Source organism: Lagopus muta, chromosome 1, assembly GCF_023343835.1.
Source record: "Lagopus muta isolate bLagMut1 chromosome 1, bLagMut1 primary, whole genome shotgun sequence".
Classification (NCBI taxonomy): Eukaryota; Metazoa; Chordata; class Aves; order Galliformes; family Phasianidae; genus Lagopus; species Lagopus muta.
Genome location: NC_064433.1, coordinates 177,079,617 through 177,092,123, shown reverse-complemented (window position 1 = coordinate 177,092,123; position 12,507 = coordinate 177,079,617). Strand labels below are relative to the sequence as shown.

Genomic DNA, 12,507 nt, shown 5'->3' with positions numbered 1-12,507 from the left:
GACTGGTGTTTATGCTAAGAAGTAAGCAAGAAAGTCTTCCAACTCTGTTTCAGTAAATCTAGGTGTGAAACAATTCTCCTAAGGGGATTTTTCATCCTCTGCATAACCATTCCTGTAAGCCTTTCCCTTAAGCACTGCTGAAGGAGAAGAGGATGTATGTTAAAACTAAAACCTTGTTCACCAGAAGCCGACTTTCACAGCTACAGAATTAAAGAACTTAATTTAAAACAGAACTAACAAAATCCTCAGCAAGTCCAATGGCCAGTCAAACATCAGGATCCAGACTATATCAGGATCCCTCAGGCTGCTTATGACTCTACTTATATTCCACAATCCTACGTCCCTGGAGATTTTACCCAGTTGTGATGCTACAGTATTATCCTGCAGTATTTTGCTGGTGCTCCTCATGAGGCAGGGGCCCAGTTCTCCTTTCCAGAAGTCTGTGGTGGTTCTGTGGTCTCCACCTCACTTTTAGGCCCTGACCAACCTGCTTGGTTTTAATCAACAGCCTTTAACATCTCTGAGTCACACCTGCATCTCAACTTCTGTCACTGACTTGGCATGTAATAATATAAAACATGACACCGACAAAAAAATATTTTTTCTACTGCTACCAATTCACTACGTTGTCCAGGTAACTGCAACATGCATGGTGAGTTATCCTGGACTCTGCTGACCACAGATTCCATCTCCAAATCTGTCATTTTATCTTCTGAATTTCCCAAGATCCTGTCCTTTTTCTCTGCTTGCTACTAATACATTTGCTCTCTCTCAGAAGCATTTGTTACACCCCTTTCTTCCCTATCACTTCAGTCAAGTAAGCCCCTTTGATCCACACCCTGATCAGATCTGGTCATTCAAAGCATATGACTTTTCTCCTAGATCTCTCTACCAGGTCTCTCCTTCTATTTCATCATGTCTGAGGAATCTGTCATCCTGCACCATTCACACCTTCTCACTTTATTGGCCCTATATTCTTCCACAACACTCTCACACACTTTACCCTGTAAGAACCTCTTTAGGATCAACACTGTTTTTCTCCCTGGGCCTTGGAACTTCCTTTTACGATATCTCCTTTTTATGGAACACCACAGCTATGTCTTTAAACCCCCACCTAATATACGATTTTTTTGTAAAGGTATTCTGAACAATTAATGCAATTAATAGTAACTAATTTGGAACTGTGAAATTTAGAAAATTAAATTCTTGTCAGTATTTAAGGACTTCCAAGCTAGTCACCTGAGAAGGAAGAGGTACTTAAGTTAGGCACTGAAGCCAATGCACATTCTTGCTGTGAAAATGGATTTGGATGCCCCGTCCCTGGAGGTGTTCAAGGCCAGGTTGGATGGGGCTGTGGGCATCCTGGTCTAGTACTAAATGCAGGCATTGGTGGCCCTGCCTGTGGCTGGGAGGGGAGGGGGGAGAGGGGGGTTGGTGATTCATGATCCTTGAGGTCCCTTCCAACCCAGGCCATTCTGTGATTCTGTGTGTGACTGTGAAAATGAACAGAATAGACACACAGCCAAGCTATGACTGCCTATTTCCCAATAGATTAATGAGAAAAATCTTAAATAGCAGTGTTGCCAGTTCTCACGGTCTATAGTCTCCACTATTATCACTTAAAAAAGAAACAAAACAACAAAAACAAAAACCAACACCATTTTTGTAGAAAGGTGTTCCCCTATATTCAGCACTAGTGAGGCCGCACCTCAAGTTCTGTGTCCAGTTTTGGGCCCCTCACTGCAAGAAAGATATTGAGGCCCTGGAACGTGTTCAAAGGAGGGCAACAAAGCTGGTGAGGGGTCTGGAACACAGGCCATATGAGGAGAGGCTGAAGGAGCTGGGAATGTTCAGCCTGGAGAAGAGGAGGCTCAGGGGGGACCTCATTGCTCTCTATAACTTCCTGAAGGGAGGTTGTAGTGAGCTGGGGGTCAGCCTCTTCTCTCGTGCCATTAGTGATAGGACCAGGGGGAATGGTTTCAAGCTACGGCAGGGGAGATTCAGGCTGGACGTGAGGAAGTATTACTTTTCAGAAAGGGTGGTCAGGCACTGGAATGGACTGCCAAGGGAGGTGGTGGAGTCACCGAGCCTGGGGGTGTTCAAGGAAAGGCTGGATGTTGTGTTGAGGGACATGGTTTAGTGGGAGCTATTGGGAATAGGTGAACAGTTGGACTGGATGATCTTTTAGGTCTTTTCCAACCTTGGTGATTCTATGATTCTATGATTCTATGAAAACAGTACCAAAAGCTTATACAGAGAAAAACAAATAATCCTAAGACATGTATTACATGATTCATCTTGCAAACTGATTTTAGCAGGTTCTTAGAAGCAGCTGGAACTCCTAAATGAGATCAGGGATGAAGAATTGCCATGTTCTCCTCACTGTTTTTCCTGCTGTCTTTCATCATCCCCTTAAAAATTTCATCTGATGCTCAGAAAAATATTTTACCACGCAAAGCTTCCAATCAGCAATTCACAGTAAAAGGGCATTCCCAGATCATTATATTCAGGTTTGTGACTTTCAGTCTAATGTGTTGCTGAAACTGCATAGTTGTTACTTTCTGAACCAAGTCAACCAAAGCTATCTTCAGAACAAAGAAAAGTCCAACTATTTAGCTAAAACTTCTGAAACATAATCCCAAGCTACTCTTAAAGGTACAAAAATAATAGCGTCAGTAGTGCACTGGATGCTTTCCAAGCAAATAGAAATTTGCTCTCACAAATTACAAACACTATCAGATATACCAGTGGTCACTGCCAAAAGAAGTGTGAGAAAGTAAATAAATGATAACAGGGAATAAAAAAGAGGAAGCAATCTGAGATACTCTTCTGCTATTGGTTACAGGCTATTTTCCTAGCTCCAACCTTGTAATATCAAAATACAGAATTGAGAAAACTAGGAAGATTAGAGCAATAAGGTTCTTCATGGTCATCATACTATGTCTCTTAGTCTCATTAAAACAAGCTGCGCAACTAAAGAATTAAAAATACAAATAAATAACTTTCAAGAACTTCAGTTTCGTACATACTAGATAGTCCTGTGTCCTCCAGAAAGTTCTCAGACACGAGACCTTAAATAGACAGACATGGAAACAGGCAACTGGAATCTTCCCTGTATCTGCATTTTCAGTGAATAAATGTGGAGCATAAGACAAACAAACAACGCCAAAAGTTTCTGCCACATACACTGGCACTGTTCAAGCGTTTCTAACTTGGGAGTCAAAACAGTGTTCAGTAAGACTTCTTTTCATACAGAAGACCAACTGAGGTCCAAAATGAAACATCTCATTGCAGCACTCTTGCTTCAAAGGAGAGCATTCCTTCTTATAGGCCTATAATGAATCTATGGCCTTTGTTACCAAGTTCTTAGAAAGTTAAACTTCTGTATTAAAACCACTTTTCAAACCACCTGCTTGGCCACAGTTCTCAGCATTCAACTGTACCCTTTTTATGCCTCCAAATCTATCTTCATTCTTTTACTTTCCTGCAATTGGTATCCAAATTCCCAGGTCTTCTAATTTTTCACCATTTTAACTCAGTACTTGCCATTCCCACCCTTTGCCAATGCCAAGTCCTGCATTCACAGCACTTGGTTTGGGTCCAGGTTCAAAATCCCAGCCCATGCATGCTCTTGGGGATCTCAACACCTTCAGCATTCTAATATCCAAGCACCTGAATTCTAATATCCAAGTTTCTCATTGCTAATTTCACAGGATCACTAAGGTTGGAAAAGATCTCTAAGATCATCCAAGTCCAACTGTTCACCTATCACCATTATTTCCCACTAAACTCCGTCCCTCAGTACAACATCTAAATGCTTCTTGAACACTTCAAAGAATGGCAACTCTACCACCTCTCTGGGCAGCCCATTCCAGAGCCTGACCACTCTGAGAAGTATTTCCTAACATCCTGGTGCAAATCGATGCCACCGCCTCTAGTCCCATCGCTAATTACATGCGAAAAGAGACCAACTCCCACCTCACCACACTCTCCCTTCAGGCAGCTGTAGGGAGCAATAAGGTCTCCCCTGAACCTCCTTCTTCTCCAGACTGAACAATCCCAGTTCCCTCAGCCGCTCCCCATAAGCCTTGTCTTGGAGGACAACCAGACCCTTCACTCCTTCACTGCCCTTCTCTGAACACACTCCAGGGTCTCAATGTCTTTCTTGTAGCGAGAAACCTTGCTCTGAATTATGCTGCGCTCTCTGCTCCAGCATCCATGCTCTTGCGCAATTTGATCACCATGCAGAGACTGAGCCTGATCCCAAGCTGCTGATAGGGCTCCCTCAGATTTCTGGCTGTGCTAACAGCCTTTTCTATTCTTAGGCCTACGTGGCAGAATTTGATGAATCCAATGCACAATCCAGCAAGCAGTTACACTTAATGCTTGAATTCAGAGTAAGCAGTAAAGGCTTTGGGGTTGCGGTGCTTGCTTTCTGTGCAGTTCTGTGTTCAAATGTGCCTCACTAGGCAACACAATTGTAGCTTTGTATCAGAGTCTTTCTCCTGTCGTGTGACTCCTGCCTCATGCCTCCCTCACACATCTCATCACAACACTGCTGAAGGAAAGAGGCTAGCTGTCAGTACCAAGCTACGGTCAGGAACAAAAACATACCCTGCAAGCTGTTCAGTATATTCTTGATAAAGATTTCCAGATTAATGCTATTAGCACAGCTGTACCTGCATATCTATCACCAATACCCTTTTAATAGCATATAAACACTCTACCAAAAGTTTCAACTAGTTCCTGGGATAAGCAGGATCAGCTGACTAAAATACAAAAAGGAAAGAAGTGGACTGTTATGAAAGTATATCTGTGCAAGCACATGTGTGTGAGACTGCTCTCCCTCCTATGGCTATAAATGTTTGAGTGAGGACCCAGATGAGAACTTGCAAGTTCATACCTCCAAGTCCTCACAGACAACAGTTATTAGCATAAACCAGCTGATTTAAGATCTCTTCAAGTGGATTCAAAACAATTAAAACCACTGCTGTGTTTCTCTCCTGGTTCATACATGGCACTTATACCCAGACTATTTGTGTCCTTGCTATATATCAGTGGATTTATACAGAACAGTGCAAATATAGCAGCTCTCCATCAACAATGTATTTTTCCCCAATTACCATATTAAAATTCTAAGAAGACTTCAAACAGAAATATGAACACCGATCAGTTTATGAAAAGTAACTGTAGGCACACAGATACTTGCTCAATTTACAGCTAGTAATGGAACAAGTGTGCTTGAAGTTACACTTTATGGTTTTGTTTCACTGTTCTTTTACAACAGTCAAAAGCAGTATACAACTATTAGCATTAAAATCCCAATGGTTTCATAAGCAACCTCATAGGAAAGACTTTGTTCTGCATTCAAAATATCTTAGATTGACAAATCTAATACACAAGATTTACCTACCTATCCACAAAAGGGTTAATAATAGGATAATTTTGGCCAAGCAGAGTTTGTTACCATTACTACCAATAAAATTTGAAAATTAACTTCCATCCACAATTCAAGTAGTAAAAACTTCTGCTATTAGAGAGAATCAGTGTGGATTTACACAGCAACAAAATAAAAACACTGAGTAAAATTTTAATTTTAGCAGCCTCTCAAAGGTTGTAGAAGGCTGATGTTTTCACAACATTTTAACTCCAATGATAAGGACTAAAAAGTGACTTAGAAGTCCAAACCAAGAAATATGTTTTTCCTCACTTTGAAAGCAGAAAGCACCAAAAGTACATGACTTAAAATAACTATGTTGGCAGTGGAACAGTAGGAAGATACCTGGGTGATTTCCCTCCACCAAAGGGGCTGCGTAGCCTAAAGTCACACAGCTGAAACTACACACCTTTGATATCTATTTTCTGTCTAGACTTTTATCATGAAAATGAAACTAAACTTGTTACAGTTGAAATGTGTTATTTGCTTCAAATGCAGTAAAATTAAACAAAAACAGAGCAACTTAGAAACTTAGATGACTATCATTACCTGTTAGTGCTTGAAGTACTATTCTGTTACTTTTAACATAATACCACCCACATGAAATCATCCATAAAGGTTTATACTGAAGGCACAGGTTCATACTAAATATTCACCTCAAGTCAGTACACCCTTTTTTTCTCATAACAGCCCATAAAGCATGCTTATCTTTCCATAACTAAAGAGCAAATACAGTCACACTTACAACCACAAACGCTGTATGTTAGTATTACCTCAGTTTTAAGATCTTTATCTACATGTGTGAGTACAGTTCTTTTGAACAGCTTGAAAATAAATAAACAGAAACAATTCAACAGAAAAGCCAGCCATACTTTGCCAGTTCAATCTCTTCCCAACAAAATACCACCAGTGTCATAATTCAGCTACTTCTGATGAAAGATCAGACTTTGTAGCACGGAACATGCAACGTGGGAAAAGATGAAGTGACACAAATAGATGATACTCAGCTAAAAGTCAGAATGGAAGGAGGAGAAATCTGTCTTTACCTACAAGTATCGAATGACCGTTGAACCTGAGTGCAATTCTTTAAAGGCCAAAGAGAAGACCATTTAAAATAATTTTAAAATAATCACTGTAAAATAAGCCAGCAACATTCAGAAAGTAACAGGAAGTAATGAGACAACCTAGAAAAAATGAAATTCAGCATTTTGACTTCAGAGCTTTTAACATTGTTCTTTGATTGTCTTGAAAATCGTATTCTAAAAAGAAAGTAGAATAAAGGACATTTGTTAAGATCATATCACTTTGTTTTTCACAAGCTTTGTTATTTATTACCAACATCACTTCTTACTGCTCTTAATTTATGTGCTAATTTTAGTTTTTGTGTACATATGGTACAGGTTAAAAAAAGACAAATTGATAGGAAATTTAAATATACAATCCCACCTGTCTCAACAAAGCGTGCGTAGAAATTGGAAAAAACATATACATACACCCACAAGTCTCCAGGCTTCACTTATCACCGCATACTGGAGTCGATTCAGAACAAAGCCCTCAATTTCTCTGTTTAATTTGACAGGCGATTGTCCAATCTTCTTCATCAGAGCGTACGTTCTCTCTGTAACAGAAGGATCTGTTTCTGGATGTGGAACTATTTCAACCAGTGGCACAAAGTAAGGTGGATTTACCTGAAGAAGAAACACAAAAGAAGAATGTCAACAATCAACAGACTAAGAAAATGAGTTAATATAAAGCATCTTTATAGCTATCTAATAATATGGATATTTTCCAGTAAGCAAGGTAAGTCTGATCTTTAGAGCCTGAGCAAATTCACCAATTCAGTTAAAAAAATAATACAACTGAATTGATCTTCTATCATTAAATCTAGCAAAGTTTATGGAGCTACAGTAAGAACAAGAGTAGCCAAACAGCACTAGAAGACTTCATACTGACTGGAACTAATGGATCTTTTTCCAGTATTCAGACTGTTTTTTGTTGTAAAACAACCACCACTTGTCTTCCCTAAAGAAACAAGGTATTTCCTTTTAAATATTCAGGAAATTTATAACACAACTATTCCTATAAACCATTTGTGCAATACAACACAAGCTGTTGCCAGCCCAGCCCCATAAATATATGCTAACCATATCAATAGATATCACATAAAATATACTTGCCAAAAAGCCATAGAACAGGTTACCTTCAAACACTGTATCTGCTATAAAAAAAAGCAAAAAGACAAATACTATCCTTCCCTAACTCTTCCCAAATTCTATTTCTCATCAGGTCAAGACCTCCTAGGAACACCTCTGACCTCTTCAGGTCAGTATTGCTGCAGTAGACAATGTTGCCTCCTTCGAGAAGCAGCAGTCCTTACACAGCCATCTTAAAGCCTTAAATACAGCTCTTGTACCCAAGTAACAGACAGATGTAACTAATGATTAAGTGACGTGCAGAAGTAACATTCACATTTAAAGGATGGCACTTAAGCACTGATTATTTCACCATGCTCCTTTATGGACAACTGCTCTCAACTCTGCTTATGCAAATGTAAATACAAGACTTAATCACAGCAACATGTAAGCAACCCTTCCCCTGTGTTGTTGGTTTTCTCCCCTCTTTTCAGTATTTACAAGTTTCTTTTAGAGTCTGACCAGCACATGACCTGCTGCATGGTCACATCTGCACTAATGTAACATACTTCTTTCTTGGCAGTGCCACCACAAATCTCCGTGGTGTGACAGATGCCATTACAGACATAGAGGTGCCAGGCAATTCAGCATGGCCTGAAGCACTACAAGCACCAAGAAGCTCTCTGAAAGGCTTTTCTAACTCTCTTAGGTACATAGCAGTGTTTCTTCAGAAGGAAGACAGGTTAACTCTTAAGCCAGACTGAGGCTAATACAAATCTCTTCCAAGATTACTTTTGACAGAGATCTTATTGAAATATTCTATTTCACGGACTTGGCATAGCGAGTGCATGGGTGTGTTAACAACCATGCTGAGGAAACTGAGAAGGACAATTTTTGTAAGAGTAGATAGTAGATGCTGGTAAAAACCAGAAGTGGTAAGACAGATTAAATTTATGTGGACAGAGGAAAAAAATTCCTAAAAATTAGAAAGGAAATGTGGAATGTGAAGCCATTCTTAAGGGAGCAGAAGAGTTTACCTTACACAGCTTAACAAAATGAAAGCTAAGAAGGGATATGGTAAAGTAAACACACAGAATTAGACAAGAGAAGTGACATAACTACACAGTCTAAACAAACAACAAATGAATTTTAGTGACTGTTAATAAGATCAAAATAGAACAGAATTTCAGGGAAAGTCATGCCTGACAAATCTGGTGGTCTTATATGATGGAGTGATGGCATTGGTGGACAACAGAAAGGCAACTTTTGTCATCTATCTGTACTTCTGCAAGGACTTTGATACAGTCCCCCACCAATCCTTATCTCCAAATTGGATAAATGTAGGCAGGGTGGGCTATTCAGCGGATAAGGAATTGGTTGGATGGTCGTAGCCAGAGGGTTGTTGTCAATAGTTCCATGTCCAGATAGGGGCCAGTCACCAGAGGTGTCCCCCAGGGATCTGTCTCGGAACCAGTACTCTCTAACATCTTTATCAATGACATAGATGATGGAATCAAGCACATCCCCACCAAGTTTGCTGATGACACCAAGCTAAGTGGTGCAGTTGACAGAATAGAAGGAAAAGAAGCCGTCCTGAGGGACCTTGATAAACTCTGAAAGTAGGCCCCTGTGAATCTAATGAGGTTCAACAAAGCAAAGTGCAAGGTTTTGCACTTGGGTTTAGGTAATCCCATACATGTAAACAGACTGGGAGAGTAACTCTTTGAGAGCAGCCCTGCTAAGGACTTAGAGGTTCTGGTTGATGAAAAACTTAACATAAGCCAGAGCATGTGCTTGCAGCGTGAAAGGCCAATGGTATCCTGGGTGACCAGTAGGGCAAGGGAGGCAACTGTCCCCCTCTGTTTTAATGAGGTCCCAGCTGGAGTACTGCATCCAAGTCTGGGGCCCCCAACACAGGAAGGGTGTGGAGCTTTTGGAGAGGGTCCAGAGGAGGGCCATGAGGATGATCCAAGGACTAGAGCACCTCTCCTATGAAGACAGGTTGAAGGAACTGGCCTTGTTCAACCCGAAAAAGAGAAGGCTGCAGGGACATATCATCGCAGCCTTCCAATATTTAAAGCGAGTTTATAAACTTGACGGAAATAAACTTTTTACATGGGTAGATAGTGATAGGACAAGGGGGAACGGTTTTAAACTAAAGGAAAGGTGATTTAGATTAGGTTTCAAAGGGAAGCTCTTTACTGAGAGATTGCTGAGGTGCTGTAACTGGTTACCCAGAAGGGTTGTGGATGCCCTGTCCATGGAAGTAGTTGGGTGGCGCCAGGTTGAGTGGGGCCCTGAGCAATCTGATCTAGTACTTGATCTAGCAGCTGGCAGCCCTGCCTGTGGCAGGAGGGTTGGAACTTTATGACCCTTGAGGTCCCTTTCAACCAAAGCCATTCTATGATCTTTGTCTTTTTCATTTTCCCTTCTTTTAATTAAAAGAGGATTAAAAAAAAAAAAAAAAAAAAAAAAGCAGCAGTAGATTATTTGGACAGAATCCTTCTGATCAATCACCCCAAGGCAAAAAGGCAGTGGTGGAAGGGTGTCAGAAAGCAACAGCTCAAGCGTTTTGACTCTGCAGCATTAGGTTGTTATAGAGATCTCATAGTAAAGCAGCACTGTGAAAAGAGCACAGGGAATTTTATGGGTTGGTCAACAAAACAAAACATACTTCCTGTATTCGGAGACCCAGTAGCTGGAATAGCACAACAATATCAGTGCAAGAATTGAAATGATAGGTATCTTGGGCTAGTGGTACAAAACATACATGCATATTGTTGATTTAGTATACGCTGTTGCTCACAGAATGATGAAACTAAAGCATTACTGAAAATTCAGGCCATGTACACAAAATATCCTCTAGCCTCTCTCAGTCTGCAAGAAATAACTTGAGATGCCGTTAAATTAAATACTACTAATACCATTATAAGAACAGTACACTCCATCATACTTACAGGATGTGACACAATACACTGCTTAACATGTTTAAGGCCAGTGAACAATTTGCTGGGTAAGAGACAAGAGGTTGAGCTGCTCAAGATAACACTGTCATCAACAATGAGATCCAACTGACTGAAAATCTTCTTTTTCAGTTCCAGGTTCTCAGGAATACATTCCTGAAATAAGAACATAAAAACAGTATTAGTAGACTTCTATTAATAGCACTTATCCATGCATTTCAGGCTTCAGTGATCCAATTAAAAATACAAGAACTTCATAGAAACAGACAGTTTTAATTCAGCATGGATACACCAGTAAGCCACAACACAAAAATATCTTCCTGCATACAAACAAAGGGAAAGTCCAGGAGGTTCTCTACAGCAGAAGGGAGATGACCACACATCACTGCAGACTGAACATAAAACAGATTGTTCTGGTTTGCATACAGTATAGACTTCTATTGATGCACAGATGTAACACAGTAGAGAGGAATAAGGCCTGTGTTTCATCACTGTTTTTGATTGTTTTTAAGAGAACACCAAATGAGGTAAGCCAGTATTCTTTTCCAGACAAGATGAAAATGAACATATGCAGCTCAAAAGTAGACGAACCTGCAGTTCCCACAACCATGGCAAAGAATACTAACTCTAAGAGTCTGCACTAAAATACCTGCCATACTCAAAAAGTTATTCAACCTATTTCAGCCCAGAGAAAGATTTCTGAAAAAGAATGCATACTATCAAAACTTCTCACAAAGCTAATGAACATGTCTAGCTCTGCAGAATGGCAGTATGAAATTTCACAGGTATGAGTCAATAGTCAGATTCAATCTCTAGAATGTTAAAAGTTATCCCCAGGAGCTGCCTGAAGGAGAGCATGCAGAAATCTGGGAGCAATGAAGGTGTGGGAAAACAGAGAATCCTGGAATCAACAGGAAATACTTCCGACTGACCAGGACAAGGACAGCCTGCTTGGATTCTTTGTTTGTTTTTTTTTACCCCCTGAAAGTGTTTCAAAAAAATCCAAACAGAATTCCAAACTTCCACGACTTCAGCTTTCCCCTTAAAACACACAGACAATACCTACTTTTTTTCCCCACGTATCAGCCTTTCATCCCATCCTTCCTGTTATGCTGAACCAGACAGGATCGCCCAGAGCCAGAGTTTCCATCAGGCCAGATATAAAAGGGTTAAAACTAATTTTAAGCCTTATTAGGATATAAGCAAGCTGTAAGGGACAGTACTAAAAGTTCCATGATGTTGAAAAGATAAACAGGGTCATTTAAGAACTCCAGATAGAGCCCAAAGTAATAGATGGCGTTATCAAAACAAAGTGATATTCTGCTCCTAATTCCAGGATCCTGGCTTGTTAGTTAAGTTTAAATAGTTTCTTTTAGTAAAGCCAAAGATGAAGAGAATTCTGCAGATACTGTTCAGGCTAATAAAAGGGTCACACTGAATAGGCTTATTGAGAACTTGAAACTCTAAGCCTCCTCTCACATCAGATGATAATCAAAAAGGCAAACTCAAATCTGCTGGAAACTCAAACCTGCCACGATTACGCAAGGTTTCTGAATGGGCCATTTGCTTGAAGTTTCTCATATAGCATCACAATTGTATTCACGTTGTTGGACCACTGCAAAGAGGTTTCTATCCTCATCAAGCATGCAATTATTTTCTCAGAGAAACAAATTCCCTTAAGAACAGAGGGAAAATAATGCTCTAAACAATCTATTAAACAGGAACCTCACTCACTGTCAGTTTTGGAGCCCAGAGAGGTCTGAAGCTATCCTGCTTACCCTGAGAAAAAGAAGATCAAACAAAGATAAGATACTGTTTTAAAGCCACCTCAGTCTCCCTCAAAGAATCAGTGCTAAGAAGGTTAGCACACACCTGAATGCATTTTAAGTGACACTGAATATTTCTGTGCCCTTTTTGTAGGCAGGATGTCACTTCTCATGTGCAGCAAACAGTACACCTTTATTCTGAGGCTTGA

General features: G+C 40.1%; 1 protein-coding gene across 1 annotated transcript in view; it reads right to left on the bottom strand.

Moving 5' to 3' along the window:
• The window catches only part of CRYL1 (crystallin lambda 1), a 51,005-nt gene that overhangs the window by 17,831 nt on the left and 20,667 nt on the right, over window positions 1-12,507 (bottom strand). Inside the window, exons 4-5 of the mRNA XM_048933406.1 lie at window positions 10,527-10,688; window positions 6,931-7,125 (exon numbers count right to left, since the gene is read on the bottom strand). Coding sequence (XP_048789363.1) covers window positions 6,931-7,125; window positions 10,527-10,688 — 357 coding nt within the window. The remainder of the gene's footprint in view (window positions 1-6,930; window positions 7,126-10,526; window positions 10,689-12,507) is intronic.